At 57.0% G+C, this 18,143-nt stretch overlaps 2 protein-coding genes across 4 annotated transcripts in view; one reads left to right on the top strand and one right to left on the bottom strand.

Annotated features, from left to right (window-relative positions):
* SHANK1 (SH3 and multiple ankyrin repeat domains 1) overlaps window positions 1-6,341 on the top strand; it is a 41,094-nt gene extending 34,753 nt beyond the window's left edge. The window contains 4 exon segments of the mRNA XM_032839351.1: window positions 375-1,267; window positions 1,269-3,502; window positions 5,377-5,857; window positions 5,859-6,341. Of these exon segments, the coding sequence (XP_032695242.1) occupies window positions 375-1,267; window positions 1,269-3,502; window positions 5,377-5,857; window positions 5,859-6,092 (3,842 nt within the window). The 3' untranslated portion in view covers window positions 6,093-6,341.
* A 2,408-nt stretch (window positions 6,342-8,749) lies between these two features.
* On the bottom strand, window positions 8,750-17,952 carry CUNH19orf81 (chromosome unknown C19orf81 homolog). 3 transcript variants are annotated; one of them, XM_032839350.1, is made up of 6 exons: window positions 17,708-17,952; window positions 16,975-17,042; window positions 11,475-11,547; window positions 11,252-11,372; window positions 9,877-10,016; window positions 8,750-9,099 (listed from the first exon to the last, which is right to left on the bottom strand). In XM_032839350.1, the coding sequence occupies exons 1-6, from the start codon at window positions 17,716-17,718 to the stop codon at window positions 8,904-8,906; spliced, it is 609 nt and encodes a 202-aa protein (XP_032695241.1). In that variant the 5' UTR covers window positions 17,719-17,952; the 3' UTR covers window positions 8,750-8,903. The 3 variants fall into 3 exon arrangements, with proteins under 3 accessions (XP_032695241.1, XP_032695240.1, XP_032695239.1); XM_032839349.1 differs by having other exon boundaries at window positions 17,648-17,951; XM_032839348.1 differs by lacking the exon at window positions 17,708-17,952 and having other exon boundaries at window positions 16,975-17,328.
* Between the last annotated feature and the right edge of the window lie 191 nt (window positions 17,953-18,143).

Raw genomic sequence — 18,143 nt, 5'->3', positions numbered from 1 at the left:
GACTATGCACCTAAACATGGCATCTGTCCCGGGCTCCAGCCATTTTTGCTTCCCCCAAGCCACCACTAGCATAGGCTGTGTCTTTGCGGGAATTAGAAAACGGCGCCCCCTTCTGGCTTGAGGAGGAAGTGCAGCTGAATATCGCCCCGCCTCCCCCTTGCTCCCCCTGCCGGTTGCTTTGTGCAACGCACAGCCTGTGACATCAAGCCGATTTACCACAGCTGGGGAACTCTGGACTAGTTCGTGTGAGGTTCTTAGTAGATACTCAGTGGCGTCATATTATTGTTGTTGTTGCATTAATATTGTAGTACTATGGTATAGGGGAGGAGGGAGACCCCCTCCCCCCACTCCTGGATCCACTGTATCTTCCCCAGGGGCTGCAGAAGATGATAGACCGTACCTAGCACCCCCAGCCATGAAGTTCAGCCGCAGCCTGTCTGTGCCTGGCTCGGAGGACATCCCCCCACCGCCCACCACGTCCCCACCCGAGCCCCCCTACAGCACACCTCCAGCCCCCTCCTCCTCCGGCCGCCTCACTCCATCCCCCAGGGGAGGGCCCTTCAACCCCAGTTCGGGTGGCCCCCTCCCGTCCTCTTCCCCTGCATCCTTTGATGGACCCTCCCTTCCCGACACGCGTGTAGGGAGCCGTGAGAAAAGCCTGTACCACAGCGGACCCCTGCCCCCCGCCCACCACCACCCACCCCACCACCACCACCATCACGCCCCGCCCCCCCAGCCTCACCACCACCACGCCCACCCCCCTCATCCTCCCGAGATGGAGACGGGCGGCTCCCCCGACGACCCCCCACCCCGACTGGCTCTGGGGCCCCAGCCCAGCCTGCGCGGCTGGAGGGGCGGCGGGCCCAGCCCCACCCCGGGGGCCCCGTCCCCGTCGCACCACGGCAGCGGGGGCGGAGGCATCAGCTCCTCCCAGGCCCCGGCCCTGCGCTACTTCCAGCTGCCCCCCCGGGCGGCCAGCGCGGCCATGTACGTGCCAGCCCGCTCGGGCCGCGGGCGCAAGGGGCCCCTGGTCAAGCAGACCAAAGTCGAAGGCGAGCCTCAGAAGGGAGGCGGCCTCCCTGCCGCCGCCTCGCCCACGTCTCCGGCGTCCCCGCAGCCGCCGCCCGCCGCGGCCGCCCCCTCGGAGAAGAACTCCATCCCCATCCCCACCATCATCATCAAGGCTCCGTCCACCAGTAGCAGCGGCCGCAGCAGCCAGGGCAGCAGCACCGAGGCCGAGCCCCCAACCCAGCCCGAGGCTGCGGGGGGGCGGCGGCGGCGGCGGCGGCAGCGGCAGCGCGGGAGGCTCCTCGGCGCCGAGCCCCGCCCCGGCCATGTCGCCGGTGCCGCCGTCCCCCTCGCCCGTGCCCACCCCCACCTCGCCCAGCGGCCCGGCCACCCTGGATTTCACCAGCCAGTTCGGGGCGGCCCTGGTGGGGGCGGCCCGGAGGGAAGGGGGCTGGCAGAACGAAGCCCGCCGGCGGTCCACGCTCTTCCTCTCCACCGACGCGGGGGACGAGGATGGCGGCGACAGCGGGCTGGGCCCAGGGGCGCCCCCGGGTCCCCGGCTGCGCCACTCGAAGTCCATCGATGAAGGCATGTTCTCCGCCGAGCCCTATCTGCGGCTGGAGTCTGCGGGCGCGGGGAGTGGCGGTGGCTACGGGGCTTACGCGGCCAGCAGCCGCGCCTACGGGGGCAGCGGGGGCAGCAGCGCCTTCACCAGCTTCCTGCCGCCCCGGCCCCTGGTCCACCCGCTGACGGGCAAGGCCCTGGACCCCGCCTCCCCTCTCGGGCTAGCCCTGGCCGCCCGAGAGCGGGCGCTGAAGGAGTCCTCGGAGGGTGGTGGGCCCCCGCAGCCCCCTCCAAGGCCCCCATCGCCCCGCTATGAGGCCCCGCCGCCCACCCCACACCACCACTCGCCCCACGCCCACCATGAGCCGGTGCTGCGTCTCTGGGGGGCCTCACCACCGGACCCCGCCCGCCGGGAGCTGGGGTACCGTGCAGGGCTGGGCAGTCAGGAGAAGTCCCTTCCGGCCAGCCCTCCAGCTGCCCGACGCTCCTTGCTGCACCGCTTGCCCCCCACAGCTCCCGGGGTCGGGCCCCTCCTCCTGCAGCTGGGGCCAGAGCCCCCGCCCCCGCATCCCGGGGTGAGCAAGGGGTGGAGGTCGGGAGCCCCTGAGGAGCCCGAGCGGCTGCCCCTGCACGTGCGGTTCCTTGAGAACTGCCAGCCCAGAGCCAGTGGGGCGGGGGGAAGGGGACCCCCCTCGGAAGACGGGCCGGGGGTTCCACCGCCCAGCCCGCGCCGGTCCGTACCGCCCTCGCCGACCTCCCCGCGGGGCACTGAAGAAAACGGGCTTCCCCTGCTGGTCTTGCCGCCCCCTGCTCCCTCGGTGGATGTGGAAGATGGCGAATTCCTCTTTGTGGAACCGCTGCCTCCGCCTCTGGAGTTCTCCAACAGCTTCGAGAAGCCAGAGTCGCCCCTCACACCCGGGCCCCCCCATCCGCTGCCGGACCCACCCACCCCAACCACCCCATTGCCCCCAGTGCCACCACCTGCTGTCGCCGCTGCACCTCCCACCCTGGACTCCACAGCATCCAGCCTGACTTCCTATGACAGTGAGGTGGCCACACTGACCCAGGGGGCCCCCGTGGCTCCTGGGGACCCCCCTCCACCAGGGCCACCGGCCCCAGCTGCTCCTGCTCCCCCAGCGCCACAGCCTGGCCCGGACCCACCGCCAGGCACAGATTCGGGAATCGAGGAGGTAGACAGTAGGAGCAGCAGCGACCACCCGCTGGAGACCATCAGCAGCGCGTCCACACTGAGCAGCCTTTCTGCGGAAGGCGGTGGCCCTGCCGGAGGTGGTGGTGGAGGCGGTGGGGCCAGTGTGGCCAGTGGGCCAGAGCTTCTGGACACATATGTGGCCTACCTGGACGGCCAGGCCTTCGGGGGGAGTGGGACTCCTGGCCCACCGTATCCCCCGCAGCTCATGACTCCTTCTAAGCTTCGGGGCCGGGCTCTGGGGACCAGTGGAGGCCTGAGGCCTGGCCCCAGTGGGGGACTCCGGGACCCTGTCACTCCCACCAGCCCCACTGTCTCTGTGACGGGGGCTGGGACAGATGGGCTGCTGGCCCTGAGCGGTTGCACGGGACCCTCAACGGCGGGTATGGCTGGGGGTCCAGTGGCGATAGAGCCGGAAGGCCCACCAGTGCCCTTGCCATCAGCCTCCTCTTTGCCTCGGAAGCTGCTACCCTGGGAGGAGGGCCCGGGCCCACCGCCACCACCCCTGCCCGGGCCCCTGGCCCAGCCTCAGGCCTCAGCCTTGGCCACAGTAAAAGCCAGCATCATCAGTGAACTCAGCTCCAAGCTTCAACAATTTGGGGGCTCCTCGGCAGCTGGTGGCGCCCTGCCCTGGGCCCGGGGAGGCAGCGGGGGAAGCGGGGACAGTCACCACGGGGGATCCAGCTACGTCCCTGAGAGGACCTCTTCCCTGCAGCGGCAGAGGTGAGCCGGGGTGGGTGGGTGGTGACGGAGGACACAGGGGCCAATGCTGTGGGTACCAGAGTCTACCCACCCCATAGTTGCATCCTTGGAGGGTCCCAGGTGGTAGAAAGAAAACAGAAACGGGGCTGGCTTGCAGGAGTCCGTCCTCAGAAGCATGCTTTCCCAAATGCTTTAGCTCAGTAGCTTTTGTGGTCTCTTCCCATCACCATGACAACCCACCAAGGAAACAGACATCGGCAAGTTGTGCTCCAATCTCCTTTGTTGATAACTTTTTTGTTCATAATGGGATGTGGGTTGTCATTTCTGACAGTCCCTGAAATCAAGTCCCTTGAACCCAATGTGGCTCAAGATTAAGAGGCTCTAGGGCGTAGTGGTTTGGTGTGTGGGCCTGGAGCCCAGCCTCTTGGGCTTTGGTCTCAGCCCGGGACTTCTAACTGGGAGACCTCAGGCAAAGGAACCCACCTCTCTGTAGAAGGTGGACAGCATTGGACCCACTGAAAGGGATTTCGAGAGGATTAAATGTGGGCTTCTTTTGTAACAGGAGTTGGGGGAGGGGAGGGGCCTCTTACCAAGGCCCAACAAGTGTAGAAGGAAAAATACAGGATAGTGAAGAAGTTTCCTAAAGCAGCTAGCTTAGCCAGGATTGCCACAAAGTTTGAGCTCATTCAAGACCTTCTAGTCTTAGGGCAAGCAGAGTCACATTTCTGATTCAGGCACACGGAGAGAGTGAGGAGAGGTCTCTTAATCCCCTTGCCCTTGGCCTTCTGCAGAGCTCACTCTAACTTTGAGGGTCTGATGTCCTTATGGTGATGTCTGAATGTGGTTTTCTCAAGCCTTTGAGATCTTAGGGCAACCGGCTGATTATTTCTAAGTATTCTGGGTGCAGGAGAGGATGCTTAATGTAGGCGAGATGCGCCGCTATTGCTTTAGCACCTACTGTGCACTGGGTGCCCTGTGGAGTGACAGGGACACCGTACGGGACAGGACAGGCAAGGCCCTGCCCTCACAGAGCTCATAGTCTAACGAGGCAGGGATGGGGATGGTCAGAAAATGCCTTGCCATAAACTAGCAAGATGAGCAGAAGCTGAAGGAAGGGAGGGAGCAGAACCCATGGCTACATGGAGGAAGTGAGCTAGGCCAAGGTAACAGCCCGTTCAAAGGTCCTGAGGCAGGACTGTTCTGAAGGAGCTAAAGGGATGAGGGGAACCTTTTTCTCCCCTTGTTTCTTCTCTCTTTCATCTCCCTCTCCTCATCTCTCTCCCTCTCTCTCTCTCTGTCCCCTATCCCCTGCCATCTCTCTCCCCTGAACGCTCACCCTCTTTTTGTTCCTCTCTCACCGTCTCCCTGTCTTCCACTCTGCTGTGACTGGCCATAACCCGATAGGCAGTATAGAGTAGTGGTTAAGAGCTCAGACTTTGGTGCCATATAACTGGGCTCTGCCACTTCCTGGCTGTGTGTCCTTAGGCAAGTTACTTAACCTCTCTGTGCTGCTGCTGATAATAATAGTAACCTGCATCAGGGCTGTCATGGGGTATACACTGAGATGCGATATGTAAAGCACTTAGAACAATGCCTGGCACACGTGAGCATCAGTAAGTGGTGGCGATTATTATTATTATCACTTAATGTCTCTTTTTCTTTCATCTCTCTTGACTGTCACCCTCTCCCTGTCCTCTCGTTCTTCTCTCCCTTCATTTCTGTCCTGACATCTGTCTCACCCCCTCGCTCCATCTCTTCCCATCTCTCTCCTCCACTTCTCTACCCCCGCTCCTGTGTCTCTTCTCTCCCTACGTCTCAACCTCTGCCTCTTTCTCACCCCCGCCATTGCCCTCCAAACCCCCTTCCTCCACCCTTGCCCCTTTGTCACCTTCCAGACTCTCTGAAGACTCCCAGTCCTCGCTCCTCTCCAAACCCATCAGCAGCCTGTTTCAGAACTGGCCCAAACCACCTCTGCCGCCACTCCCCACAGGAAGCGGGGTCCCCCCTTCAGCTGCTGCCGCGTCGGGGGCCACCTCACCCTCAGCCTCCTCCTCCACGTCCACCCGCCACCTCCAGGGCGTGGAGTTCGAGATGCGGCCTCCTCTGCTCCGCCGGGCCCCCAGCCCCTCACTGCTGCCCGCCTCGGAGCACAAGGTCAGCCCTGCGCCCAGGCCCTCGTCCCTGCCCATCCTGCCTTCCGGACCCCTGTACCCGGGCCTCTTTGACATCCGCAGCTCCCCAACCGGAGGGGCCGGAGGTTCGGCTGATCCTTTCGCCCCTGTCTTTGTGCCACCACACCCCGGGATGTCTGGGGGGCTTGGCGGGGCCTTGTCAGGGGCCTCCCGCTCCCTCTCACCAACCCGCCTGCTTTCGCTGCCCCCCGGACAAGCCCTTCGGCGCTAAGCCTCTGGGGTTCTGGACCAAGTTCGATGTGGCTGATTGGCTCGAGTGGCTGGGGTTGGCTGAGCACCGGGCGCAGTTCCTGGACCACGAGATCGATGGCTCCCATCTGCCTGCCTTGACCAAGGAGGATTACGTCGATCTGGGTGTGACCAGGGTGGGCCACCGCATGAACATCGACCGGGCTCTCAAATTTTTCCTGGAGAGGTGATGGCTGGCCTGGACGGACCAGCCCGTCCACAGAACCCCTGGGCCTTCTGGCCTCTTGACCTCTGACCCCTGACCGTCATTCTCTCCCCCTGGGCCAGGGACTCTGCTAGAACTGCGCCCTGCCCTCCTCTCCCAAGGCCGGAGGTCACCAGGTGGCCTGATCCCAGCCAGACATTTGCACCTCACAGGAGGGGGCAGCTGACACAAGACTGTGTGTGAAGCAGGGAGCAAAGGGGGGGGGTGATGGAGGAAATCACAGAGGGGGATGGAGGAGGAGGGAAGGGTCGGTTCTGGGGAGGGGGGAACAGACAGAGCCATAGAGGGTCAGCCCTGAGCCTGATTGGATGCGGGTTGTCCCCGGCCACAGGGGAAGGGGGTGCCCTCAGATTCCACCACCTGCCGCCCCTCTAACAACCCTTCCCCCCCCCCCAGGCCCCTGGGCTCTCCCCACCTTCCCCTCTCCCCAGCACATACAGCAGCCGCCGCTTCCCCCCCACACACACACCGCCCCAGCCTCTTGCACGCTCCTTTGCACGCCTGCTTGCCTCTCCTCTCCCTGGGCTACAATTTTGCACAAATTTGCCCTCTCGCTGTCTTGCACACTCCGCCTTCGCTTCTGGCTCGCGAGGCCCTCTCAGCGCTCAAACACCCCGTTTCCCTAGCACACATTGCATTTCTTCTTCCACATTCCGTACCCTTCCTGTCTCAAACTCTTGCCTGCGTACTCTTCCCTTGGTATCTTCCTTTACACACCTCACTCCTGAAAATCTCTAAACCCTTGCTGCAGACACACTTGGGACACCCTTTTCCCTACCCACTCACAAACTCTGTGCACACGTATTTATTCTGTGGAACACACCTGCCTTGACTCAGTTCTTGTGCACTTACTATCTCATGCACGGCTCCTGACACGCTTGTGCCCATCGTCTTTAAGCATTTCCCCTTCTTGTTCTCAAAGCCCCACGTTCTGACTCTCCATGCATCTCCCTCTCACAGTGACACTCCCATGCCCTTCCCTGCTCCTCCCCTCCTCACACCATCACATCTCCCACATCTTGCACACCTGCCTCCCAGGAACTGCTTCTCTCTCATTCCCTTCCTCTTTGCCAGGTTCCCACTCCTGTGCACCCTTCTTTTCCAGATGTGTATCCTGCTTCATTCTCAGCTCTTTTTTGAGCTTTCTCGCACACTCAACTCTTGCGCACTTGTCCTCCCCAGCTCTTCCGCCGCTCTCTTGAAGCCACGTTCCTTCTCTAATGCTTCTGCACACCGTGGCTTTGCTGCACACTCATTCTTGAATCTCTCCTTGTTCCTGTTGGCTCCCGGACTGTTTCAGTCTCCCTGGGGGGAACTCAACCGTCTCTCTCCTTTTGCACACTTGTCTCCTTCCACACACACTTGGGCTGTACTGTCGTTTCTTTTCCTAGCATCCTTGTTTTGTGCCTGTGGAGGAACACCTCTTCCGGACATTCTTACCCTGCCTGTTTTCTCACCTCTTGGATACTCCTTTCTCCTGGCAAGAGAAGACCCTATGCACACTCCCCTCTTGCTCACCGTGCCTCCACGCTTCCTCTTCTCCCTGCTCCAGTCTGTGACCTCTTGCACATTCCCCCTCCTCTCACTCTTCCTAGACCATCTCTCCATCCATTTTGCACGAAGATCCTTCCCCCTCCAAACCTTTTCTCCAAGGAACTCCTCCTCCCTCCAGCATGGCTGTTCCCTTCCTGCACGCTTCCCCACTTCCTTTATTCCTGGGGCTTGGGAATTTTAAGCCACCCCTTCCCCTGGGAAGCCCCCTCTACTACTGTGGGTAAAGGGGGGGAGGGCATCGCCCTCAGGTCCCCCCCATGTTCAGCTGCCAAAGAAGGGAGCTCCCCCTCCTTTCCCCAAGCCCATTCCCTCTCTGCTGCCCCCTACCCCCGAGGGGGGGGCGCTCCGTCCATGGGGGGGGGAGGGTGCTTGCAGCCCTCTCCCCTCACCACGTCAGGGATCTGCGGGGAACCTTGTGGGAGGGTCGTGGGAGGGGGGAGGGGTAGCAAGGAGGGGGGCAGAGGTCATGCTGGGCCCCTACCCGCCCCCTCCCCCTTGTCGGATGCCCCCCGCCCGCAGGGGGCCTGCGCGGCACCCGTCTATCAAGGGCTTGTTCATTTTGGATGGGTGCCGCGGGGTTGGGGAGGGTGTAGGGGGTGGGGGGGGGAGGAGGTCGGGGTGGGAGGGGGAAGGGACTGGATGGGGGCAGCGCGGGGCGGAGAGGATAAAGCAAAAAGAGGAACAATAACAAAAGAAAATACAAAAAAAAAAAACAAAACCTAGAACACACACACAAAAAAAAAATCCAGAAAAAAAAAAACCTGAAATAAAAGCCCGAGAATTGTCTTCCAAGGGGGGTGGGAGAAAAGAGGAGGGGGGCGGATGAGGACGTCTGGTTCTCGCTGAGACGGATCCGCATGGATTGAAAGCCCCGGCGCCCGGGTCTTCCCTCTCGCAAGCCTCAGTTCATCCTTCAAGGGATTGGGACCCAGGCGTCCATTTGCAGGGACTGGGGGAAGATGAGGGAGGCGGGATTATATTATGGGGGTTCATCCCTACCCCCCATCACCTCCCTCCCCCTGACTCCCCACCAAAATTTTGCAGAAAGAAATGGCTTTTGTACCAGGTCATTCTTTATAATTAAACTCACAGTATCCACCCCCTCGAGCCGGCCCCGCCTCCTTCCTGGGGAGGCAACGCCCCCTTCCCTCGGGGGTTCCGGGTGGGTCGCCCGAGCCCGCGGGGCGGTGTGCACGCGCAGCCGGGGCCCGCCCCCTAAATGTTAGTCTTCCTCGGTCGGCTCCGCCCCTAGGGCCTCGAGCATGCGCCGCCGGACAAGGGAGCGGCGCAGGTGCAGGCGGTAATCCGCCAGCAGCAGCTCGTCTTGGCGCACCAGCGGGTGTGCGTTCCCGCGGAGGCGGATTCCGGAGCGCAGCAGACGCGAGCGAGTCTGGAAGTCAGTGACCGTGATGAGCCACCTGCGAGGGGGCGGGGCCAAGAGGACAGGGACGGGGCGGAGACCGAAAGGAATCGCTGGTGGTCCCAGCCCCGCCTTTGATTGTCGGAGGGTCCCTGCCTGGTCGCTCCCCGTTCGTTTACCCACTGCGGTTGCTCAGCTCGTTGCGCTGTCCCTAAAGCCCTCAGCAGCCCTGCCGTCTCGCCGAAGTCAACCCGTACTTCGATCCTTACGCGGGTCATTCTAGGTCTCGTCTTCTCTCAGCCTGGTCCTGTCCCCCAATTGTGGTCTGTCGAGACTCCATCTCTTCAAACCGCCGTTCCAGGGCCGGGGCCCCTTCAGTGTGTCTCTCAGGCCTGTCCCCAGATTTAGGTTTCTCCTGGCCTCGCCCCCAGCTAGACACTCCAGGCCTCTGACCCTCTAGATCTCTCCTGGTCCCCACTCCCTCAATGTGATGGGTCCAGGCTCCGACCCCACACCTCGGTGTTACCTGTCCAGGTCACTCAACGTCCATTTCCTCACTCCAGGTCCCGCCTTCTCTCAGATCTCACCTGGCCCTCCCCCTTCACTGCTCTCACTCTCGGCTCGAGCCCCTTCCCGCTTCACTTCACTCTCAGCCCCATCGTCCCGCCCTTGCACCCATCAGGCCCTTCTCCAGACCACACAGTCTTCCCTTCCCGGCCCCGCCCACTCAGCGCCTCGGCCCCTCCCCACCGCCCTCAGTAGGCCACACCCCTCACTCCCACTCCTGCCACGCCTCTCTCGTTCCTTCGGGACCGCGACCCCGCCGCAGGCTCACCTGTCCCGGCGCCCCGCAGTTCCACAAATGACATTCATATTTTCAAAGCGGATGCTGCTCACGCGCCCGCTCTCCATGGCGCCGGGTAACTCGGCCTCCAGAGCCTCCAATACCTCTAGGTGGGTAAGGTCCTCCTCTGGCTGGAGGAGTCAAGAGAACGTCAGCACGAGACAGTCAGGTTCAGTCCCGGTTCCTAAGCCCCTACCTTAGACCCACTTGCAGGACCTGCCAGAATCTCAGGTGGCACTTGCGAGGCAAGACTCACACTCCATCTCAGGAGCCCGTCGCTGTAGTCAAAGCGGGGAGCACAGGTATCTCTGAGGTAGAAAAGCATCTACCTGTCCTTCTAGGTCATTCTCCAAAAAGCAATTCTCAAGGAGCCGATTTGCCAATGAACAGGTGGCTTAAATGATTTACCAATTTGGCCAACTTTACCAAAAATTTTCCAGCAATCTGCGCTGGATGGCAGGCTATTAGCAACTCTCGAAGATCCTGCAAGGATTAAGGTTGTACACTTTTCCTTTTATGTTCCTATTAGCATTTTAAGGAATATTCCGTTGTAAAATAATAATAATAATAATAATAGGGATCATAGGGGTTGTGACTTCTTGCCATTACACTGACCACTAACCACATTTTCAGCATGAGATTACCATGTTGAAGGTGATATACTATGGTCATAGCATATAAAATTGCTGATGAACTAGGATGAAATCATGAAACTGGTCATCTCCAGGAAGGGAAGCTGTGGGTGTATGTGTGGGGGAGGCGGGGTCTCTTGTTCAGAGCCACAAGGAAGACAAGGACAACAATCTCTGTTGGGCTAAAGTCACACAGATGGGCTGAGGGAGTGCATCTGGGTCCTGTGCCTGGTGCATGGAAGCATCCCATTAAGGTTTTAATTTACCAGTAAGAACCTACTAGATACCTCCTCTCTGACTGATGGTAGGGATTACCAACAGATTTGGACACTGAATCTCCAAAAACAGGGGCTTTATCTTGAGTCTTTGCTACATTTGCAAACTTTACAGAATTTCATGGTAGACGGATTTCATGGTAGGACTCCCTGTGTCCTCAGTCTCCCTGCTCTCCGTCTTTTGATCTCTGCCCTTCTCTGCCCCTTTTCCTCCCCTTCTCTTTGCCTCTCTGGGATCAGCAGTGATAAATATGATGATTGATCCCTTGACAAATTCATAATCAATTTTTAGCAACCTAAAACCTGGTGCCAAGCCCACAGCTGGTAAGCCTCCGAGTTTAGATTTAAGCCTTGTCCACCTCATTTCTGAGCCAGTTCTCTTTCTATCCTCCCAGTGAAACTGTGCAGAAACTCGGGGCCTGGGGTCCCAGGGGCAGGGGCAGGGGCGAGGCCACTCACTGAGGTCTCCATGCACAGACAGAGAGGCTGGGCAGCAGGGGGTGTGGGGAACTTCCGGATGCACGGGAGCTCTCGGTCCAGCGCCTCGTATTCTGCAATGACCTGGCGCAGGTACTGCCTTCTGGGGAGAGAGCGAGCGGGCAGGGACCTCCGAGGTCAGGGGTTGCTGACATTGCACTCAGAGGAGCTGAGATCAGAAGCATTGGGGCCAGGGGCCACTCACGAGGATTTGACAGGCCTGCCCAGGCTCCGGGTTGGCGTCTCCTCTGGGGTCTCTAGGTCCACAAGGAGGGCTCCTGGGGATGAAGAACTCAATGTCAGCAGTCCTGAGCACTCCTCAGACATTTTTTGGCCTAAATGGGCATCACGAAGGGTTGTCCATGCCACCCCGAATAGCTATTATGCCACCTACTAAGCTATTGCCTCTCAGCTCCAAACAACTCCCTTCTGCACCCACTCTGATCCCAGGGCAGGGACTCTACCAACTCTCCCCGCCACCCCAACCGCCCGGTTTCCGCCGCTGCAACAGCTGGGTTCCTGCTAGGCTCTGCCTGTAGGGGGCGCGCGCGAAGGCTGGAGGAAGAGGAAGGGGCTTGCCAGGCATTTTGCTTCCTATTCCAGTCACCCCAGCCCGGCGGCAGCCTTTGAATCCAGTGTGTGGTTTTCCCAGCACTCTCAGAAACGGCCTCCTGATTGCAGCTAGTCTGATAACAGCTGCCAAATCTGAGCCGCTCTAGGCAACTCCTCCATTGACTAAAGGGTCTCTCTTAATGGCCAACTGCTAGTTGTCCCATATAACCCGTTTTGCCCCTCCTCTACAGTCTTAAGAGTCTGACCAGCCATCGGGCTAGACATAAGGGTTCCCAGCATCCCTTGCAGCTGTGTGTGGCCATGTGACGGAGTTCTCACCAACTGTGTTAGGGGAGTGAGGGGTGAAACTTGGGAGTCATTTGTTTAAAAGTCTGTTGCTTGTCTTTGACTTGTTTCCCCTTCCCTTGTACTGGAATGGATGTAGCAACAAGCCAGCTTCAGCCGTGCTAGAGCCACAATATGGAGGGAATCTGGGTCCCTGAGTCATCTCATGGGGCTGAGATGTCCCACCAATCCAGACCACCTGCCTCCCGTCCCATGAGAGAAATACACTCTCTTCTTCATGCCATCATGTGTGGGGGTGTCTCTTTGTTACAGCAAATGAACAAAGAGGAAAGCAGCCCTCAACAGCCAGGGCTGTTTATGTCGGACATAAACAATCTCACAGACCACCCACGTCAGCCAAGGCCACTCTGTGACCATGATAGACCAAGATAAAAATAAGAGCGGAGTTACGTCTCAGCACCACACAACATGAACACCGTCCAAACCATGAAATGACCAAACATCCTCCTCTTGGTTTGGAGCTGATGCTGCTTCTTCCCCACCCACAATGTTTGCTCCATTCATCTCTCCTGCGTCATAGCCTTGCCTCCACTTCCTGCCAGCATCCGATCCAGAGCAAAGCCTGCTCCCCTGAATTCTCCCAAAGTCACCTAACCCAGCAGCTCCCATAATAATAAGTCCTCCCTAACACCCTCCTACTAAGACGTTCCATGTGTTACGGACTCCTTCAGTACAAGTCGGTAAACTTAGGGGTGTGCTGGTAAATGTCTAATTAATATCACTCTGTCTCTGTCTCTCTCTTACATGTGCCCACGTGCGCACACACGACACCCACTGTAGCCTTTGCCAGTTTTCATTCTGTCAGTACTCCCACCATGACCAATTCCATGCTCCCCACAGTTATAACAACCAGCTTGCAAAATTTAACAGTCGGCTCACAAGAGCCTGTCTCCAGCACACAGCTATGTCACAGCTATGATCCTGGTGGTCTTTGACTGAGCTTGTACCATAGTAAGCCCCCTGCTCCCGTCCCCATCCTCCCACCTCTCCATCTGTGTCCACAGGGCAGCTGGGTTGATCACTCCATCGCAACACCCCATGCTTGCAAACCACCAGTGGCTTCCTCTTGCCTTCAGGGTACAGTCCTCCCTGAGGTGGGGACTCGCTCCTCAGTGTGTGATCTGGGGAGCAGTACCTTGTTTGAAACACAGCATTTGGATGTGAGGGAACTGGTATAATGGGGATAGTCTATGTTTCACAGTGCTTTGGGTGAGATGAACCTAGGCATGTGTCAAAACTGATTGAAATATATTTACGATCTCTTTGTTTTATGTATGCAACTTGGAAAACAAATTGAAACAAAAACGAAAGAAACACGGTATTTCCCAGACCTACGGAATCAGAATCTGCATTTTAACAAGATCTCCTGGAGAAGTACCTGCCCTGTGTGTGGTCGTGACCCCTGTTGACCTCTCTAATCATTTTCTTCCAGCTATACTGGCTTGCCCTACATCTCTCCAACACAATAACCTCCCCACATCTGTCCACATAATGATAATAATAACTATAGGTTTACAAGCCCTTTTATTATTTTTTAAAGATTTACTTATTTATTTGACAGAGATCACAAGCAGGCAGAGGGGCAGGCAGAGAGAGAGGAAGGGAAGCAGGCTCCCTGCTGAGCAGAGAGCCCAATGCAGAGCTCTATCCCAGGACCCTGAGATCATGACCTGAGCAGAGGGCAGAGGCTTTAACCCACTGAGCCACCCAGGCACCCCTACAATCCCTTTTAAAAAGCCAAACCCCTGGGGCACCTGGCTGGCTTAGTTGGTAGATCATCTAATTCTTCATCTCGGGATTGTGAGTTCAAGCCTCACACTGGGCGTAGAGCTTACTTTAAAAATAAAATAAAATAAAAAGCCAATCACTTTCAAAAGTGTTTTCCATTGCATCCTTACGACAGCTTGCTGAAATAGTGCAATTTAACAAATGATGAAACAGAAGCATAGAGAGATCACGGGACTTGCCCAAGGTGACACAGCCTTAAGTGACAGAATCAGGATAAAAATCTAAGCATCTGGATCTAGACTCTGTGTTCTCAATCTCCCCAGTCTGCTGCCTCTTACCCCACTCTGTCTAGACCAACTGCCCTGCTTGCCAGGAGCTCCCAGTCTGGTGAGGGAAGCAGTCACTGTAAAGGACGATAGAATATACAGCGGAGATGTCATGAGGTGAAGGCGAAGCCTAATCCAGGGGCAATCAGGGAAGGCTCCTTGGAGGAGGTAATGTCTACAGGGAGACCCAGAGAATAAGGAGGAGCTTGCCAAATAAAGAAATGGCAGGGGTCGCCTGGGTGGCTCAGTCAGTTGAGCGTCCAACTCTTGATCTCAGCTCAGGTCATGGAGCCTACTGAAAGGAAAAAAAGAGAGAGAGAGAGAAACAAAGAAAGAAGAAAGAAAGAAAGAAGAAAAGGAAGGAAGGAAGGAAGGAAGGAAGGAAGGAAGGAAGGAAGAGGGAGGAAGGAAGAGAAAGAGAGAAAGAAAAAAGGAATGGCAGGGAAAAGGTTGTTTATGCAGAGGGACCACCAGGGACTAAGGTTTTTAAGCAAAAGAGAATATGGTCATCTGCAACAACTTCTCAGAATTCCCTTCAGCCCCAAGACTAAGGCACGGTTATTGCATTTGTAGGTTATTAATTATTTGTGAGATGGTGTCCACCCTCTCTGTCTGCCCTCCCTGTGTGGGAACAGGCTGGGTCATTTCACTAATCGGGCACCAAAGGCAAAAACACTGGGGACCCACGGGCTTTCTGATGGCTGACACCAAAGTTCGCATCCTAGTAAGTTAAAAATGTTTCTAGTTCTGAAGTACCACAAAGCCAGGCACAAAACTGAAATACTGATCTACAAAACTGGCCAACCAGTCAACTCAGTTCCACTCAACTTTTTTGAAGCTCTACATAAACTATATTTATCAGATGGGTGCCTCAGTCTAGGTTAGAGATGATGTGGGGCAGAGATCACCAAAAGAGGTCTTCAAAGACCCTAAAAGAGACCTGAGGACAGGGACGCCTGGGTGGCTCAGTTGGTTAAGCATCTGTCTTTGGCTCGGGTAGTGATCCCAGGGTCCTGGGATGGAGCCTCCCTGCTCAGTGGGGAGTCTGCTTCTCTCTCTCTCAAATAAATAAACAAAGATGAAATCTTTTCTAAAAATAAAAGAGATCTGAGGACAGAAATGGTGTCCGTTTTGCCACGAGGTCATTTGCTATGCCTGGCATAGCACCTGGCACAGAGGCTCTTGTAACAGACACCAAGAAAGGATCCCCACTCAGCCAGTCCCATCCTTCTTCCCCCGTTTGAGAAGGGTCCATCCTTTGCTCATGCAACTCAAGGGACCCTCACCAATCTTATTTCCTCAAAGGTATCCCATCCAGTTTAAACCAGTGCCTTCCAACCCTTACTGTTCATCGCAATCACTTGGCAAGCATTCAGAAAATACAGATGCAAGGACCCAGATCCTAGAGATGCTGATTAAATTGGGTCTGAGGTGAGGGTAGGTATAGATTTTTTTTTAATCCTTTCACCTGATGTGAGGACCAGAGTTGAGAACTGCTGACAAAAGTAATCATGATAATCTTTTTTGCCAGGGGTTGAGTCAAGAGTGGGTGGGTGACTGAGTGCTGGCCAATAAGATGTGAGGACAGATAATTTGGGAGTTTTTAAGATGAAGACCTCGGCAAGTGATACCTGGGACTGTGGCAGCCGTTTTGTGGTGAGTAAGCTGGTGTGCAAAGGACACACATCCCAGGCCTAAAGGAAGTGAAATAGAATCTGGTCCTCAGTGATATCACTGAGCTGCTGACAACCAAACCCAAGCCATGCTCCACTTCTGGGCTTCTGTTTGGGTGATAATGGTCTTCCTATTCTTTATACTACACCAAGTCCAATTTCTATTGCATGCTAGCTGAATGCATCCTCACCAAGATGCTACTCAATGAATGTTGACTGAGTGTTAAATGAATGACCCTGCTAAAGCAGAGTGCAGGTAGGGAGCCCTGGAACGTGAGGCTGAAGTTGACAGCTGGTGGCCAACCACACGGGGTCTGAGGCTGAGGGGTTGGGACTCTATCCTGGAGGTCATGAAGAAGGAAGGAGAGGTGTGAGCAGAGGAGAGGCAGGGTCGGCAATGGTGGTCAAAAGACCCTGCAGGAGCCAAGTGGGGAATGGGCTTAGGGGGAAAAACTGAACCGGGAGTTAGGTAGAGAAAGCATCCATGTGGAGGAGGACAAGACCTGAGTTGGGGCTCTGGGGATGGAGAGACAGGCAGAGGACACAGGGAATGGGCCGGAAGATGGGGCTTCAGACTGATGGCTGTGGGAGGAAATAGGAAGGGATGGTCAGTACCGGTGGTCTAGCCCAGTGACCAGGTTGATAGTAGGACCATTGAGGATGGGAAAGAGGGAGGAGGAGTGACTTTGGGGGAAGCTGTTGAGCTCAGTGTGGGAGAAAAGGAGAGTGTGAGGGACCAGGGCAGAGCACCTAGGGAGACAATAGCCTCAGAAGGGTCGTGAAGTCCCCCAGAGGCTCATGGGAAATGTAGTTCTGGGTCCAGACCACTGGCCAGGAAACTGCAAAGGCTCATGACAAATGTAGTTTGAAGTCCAAAGGGTGTTGCCCATGAATCTGGTCAACGACGGAGTCTGGGGTGGCTTTCTGGTAGGCCAGTGACTAGCTTAAGGCCACACTACAATCCAGGGTTACCATATGGGGCATGGGTGAAGGCCCCCCCATTCTCCCCAACACACACACACACACACACACACACACACACACACACAGTGCTCAGTACCTGCCTCCCTGTGCATGCTGGGGTTGCCCACGGTGGAGGAGCACAGGGTCTCCACCTCTTGCTGCATCCTGGGAAGGTGGGTGGGGTATGTCTCAGGAGGATGGGGAGAAGGGCCCTGACTGGACCACCCACCCCAGCTCCTTCCCCCCACTGCTGTCTCCTCCTCATCTCTAAAGCCCCGGGGGGAAAATAAGGAAGAACTGGAAGGCTGAGGCCACATAGGAATCTGGGTCCCCCTAACCTCTGGAAACCCAGTGAGTTCCAATTCCTGTGTGCCCCGATTCCTTCTTTGCCACTTTCCTGTTTCTTTCTCCATTTTTCCCTGTCTCCTCAACTCTCTGCCTCTCTCTGGCTCTGTCCCTCTCTCATCCTCCTTCTCTCCCCATCTCTCTGTCCCTCTCCACCTCTCTCCCCATCTTTTCCCCCTGATCTCTCTGCATCTCTCCTCTACTCTTTCCCTTGATTTCTCTGCCCTCTTCCTCCCCACTGTTCTCCCCCTCCCTCCCTCCAACCCCCCAGTCTCCTTCTCCCCTAGTTTCCCCAACATTTCCCCAGCCCTCCTTCCCTCCTTCTCTTCATAGTGTTCTGCCTCTCTCCAAGCCTACCACCCTCTCTCTGTCTCCCTACTTCTCTCCCCGTCTCTTCCCAGTCTCCTTTCCCCATCTTTCTTCACCTCTCTTCTCTCATAACTGGTTCCCCTGCCCTCTGTCATCCCCTTTCTGGTCCCACTTGCCCTCCGATCATCCCTGTCTCACTCAGGAACTGGTTAGACACAGGCCAGATTCAAACAGAAACTGGATTCTGTATGGGGGAGGGAAAGGTGGACAGGGGGCCTGGTCGCCATGGTACCTCCAGAAGGAGGGGGAGGGGCTGGGAACTCCAACTCTGGGTCTGAGGAAGGAGGGAGCTGGGATCCTAGACCTCTGGGTCAATGGGAGGAGGGAGTGGGAAACCAGATTCCTGGATCCAGGGGTGGATGTGGACGGTCTGGGGGCTCCTGGGCCCAGGTGCAGGAGTGAAGGGGTTGTGCCACACTGGTGTTCCTTAAGCATGTCTTTCTTTGTGTCTGCAGAGCTCTCAGCAGCAGGAAGTGTGGGAGAAGAGGCAGGACTTTCTTAGTTATTCTGTCTGTCCTCCCCTCTCTGTCCCTGTCACTTTTATCTCTAGTA

Source organism: Lontra canadensis, unplaced genomic scaffold, assembly GCF_010015895.1.
Source record: "Lontra canadensis isolate GAN:19392208 unplaced genomic scaffold, GSC_riverotter_1.0 scaffold107, whole genome shotgun sequence".
Classification (NCBI taxonomy): domain Eukaryota; kingdom Metazoa; phylum Chordata; class Mammalia; order Carnivora; family Mustelidae; genus Lontra; species Lontra canadensis.
This window is presented reverse-complemented; position numbering and strand designations above follow the sequence as displayed.

Coding starts and splice junctions, on each gene's coding strand:
- CUNH19orf81 (XM_032839348.1), bottom strand. CDS start 17,290: ATGGAGAAAGAAACAGGAAAGTGGCAAAGAAGGAATCGGGGCACACAG. Junction 11,373..11,474: donor GGCAGGCCTGTCAAATCCTC/GTGAGTGGCCCC, acceptor CTCTCTCCCCAG/AAGGCAGTACCTGCGCCAGG. Junction 9,100..9,876: donor ACTGCGGGGCGCCGGGACAG/GTGAGCCTGCGG, acceptor GCCCCCTCGCAG/GTGGCTCATCACGGTCACTG.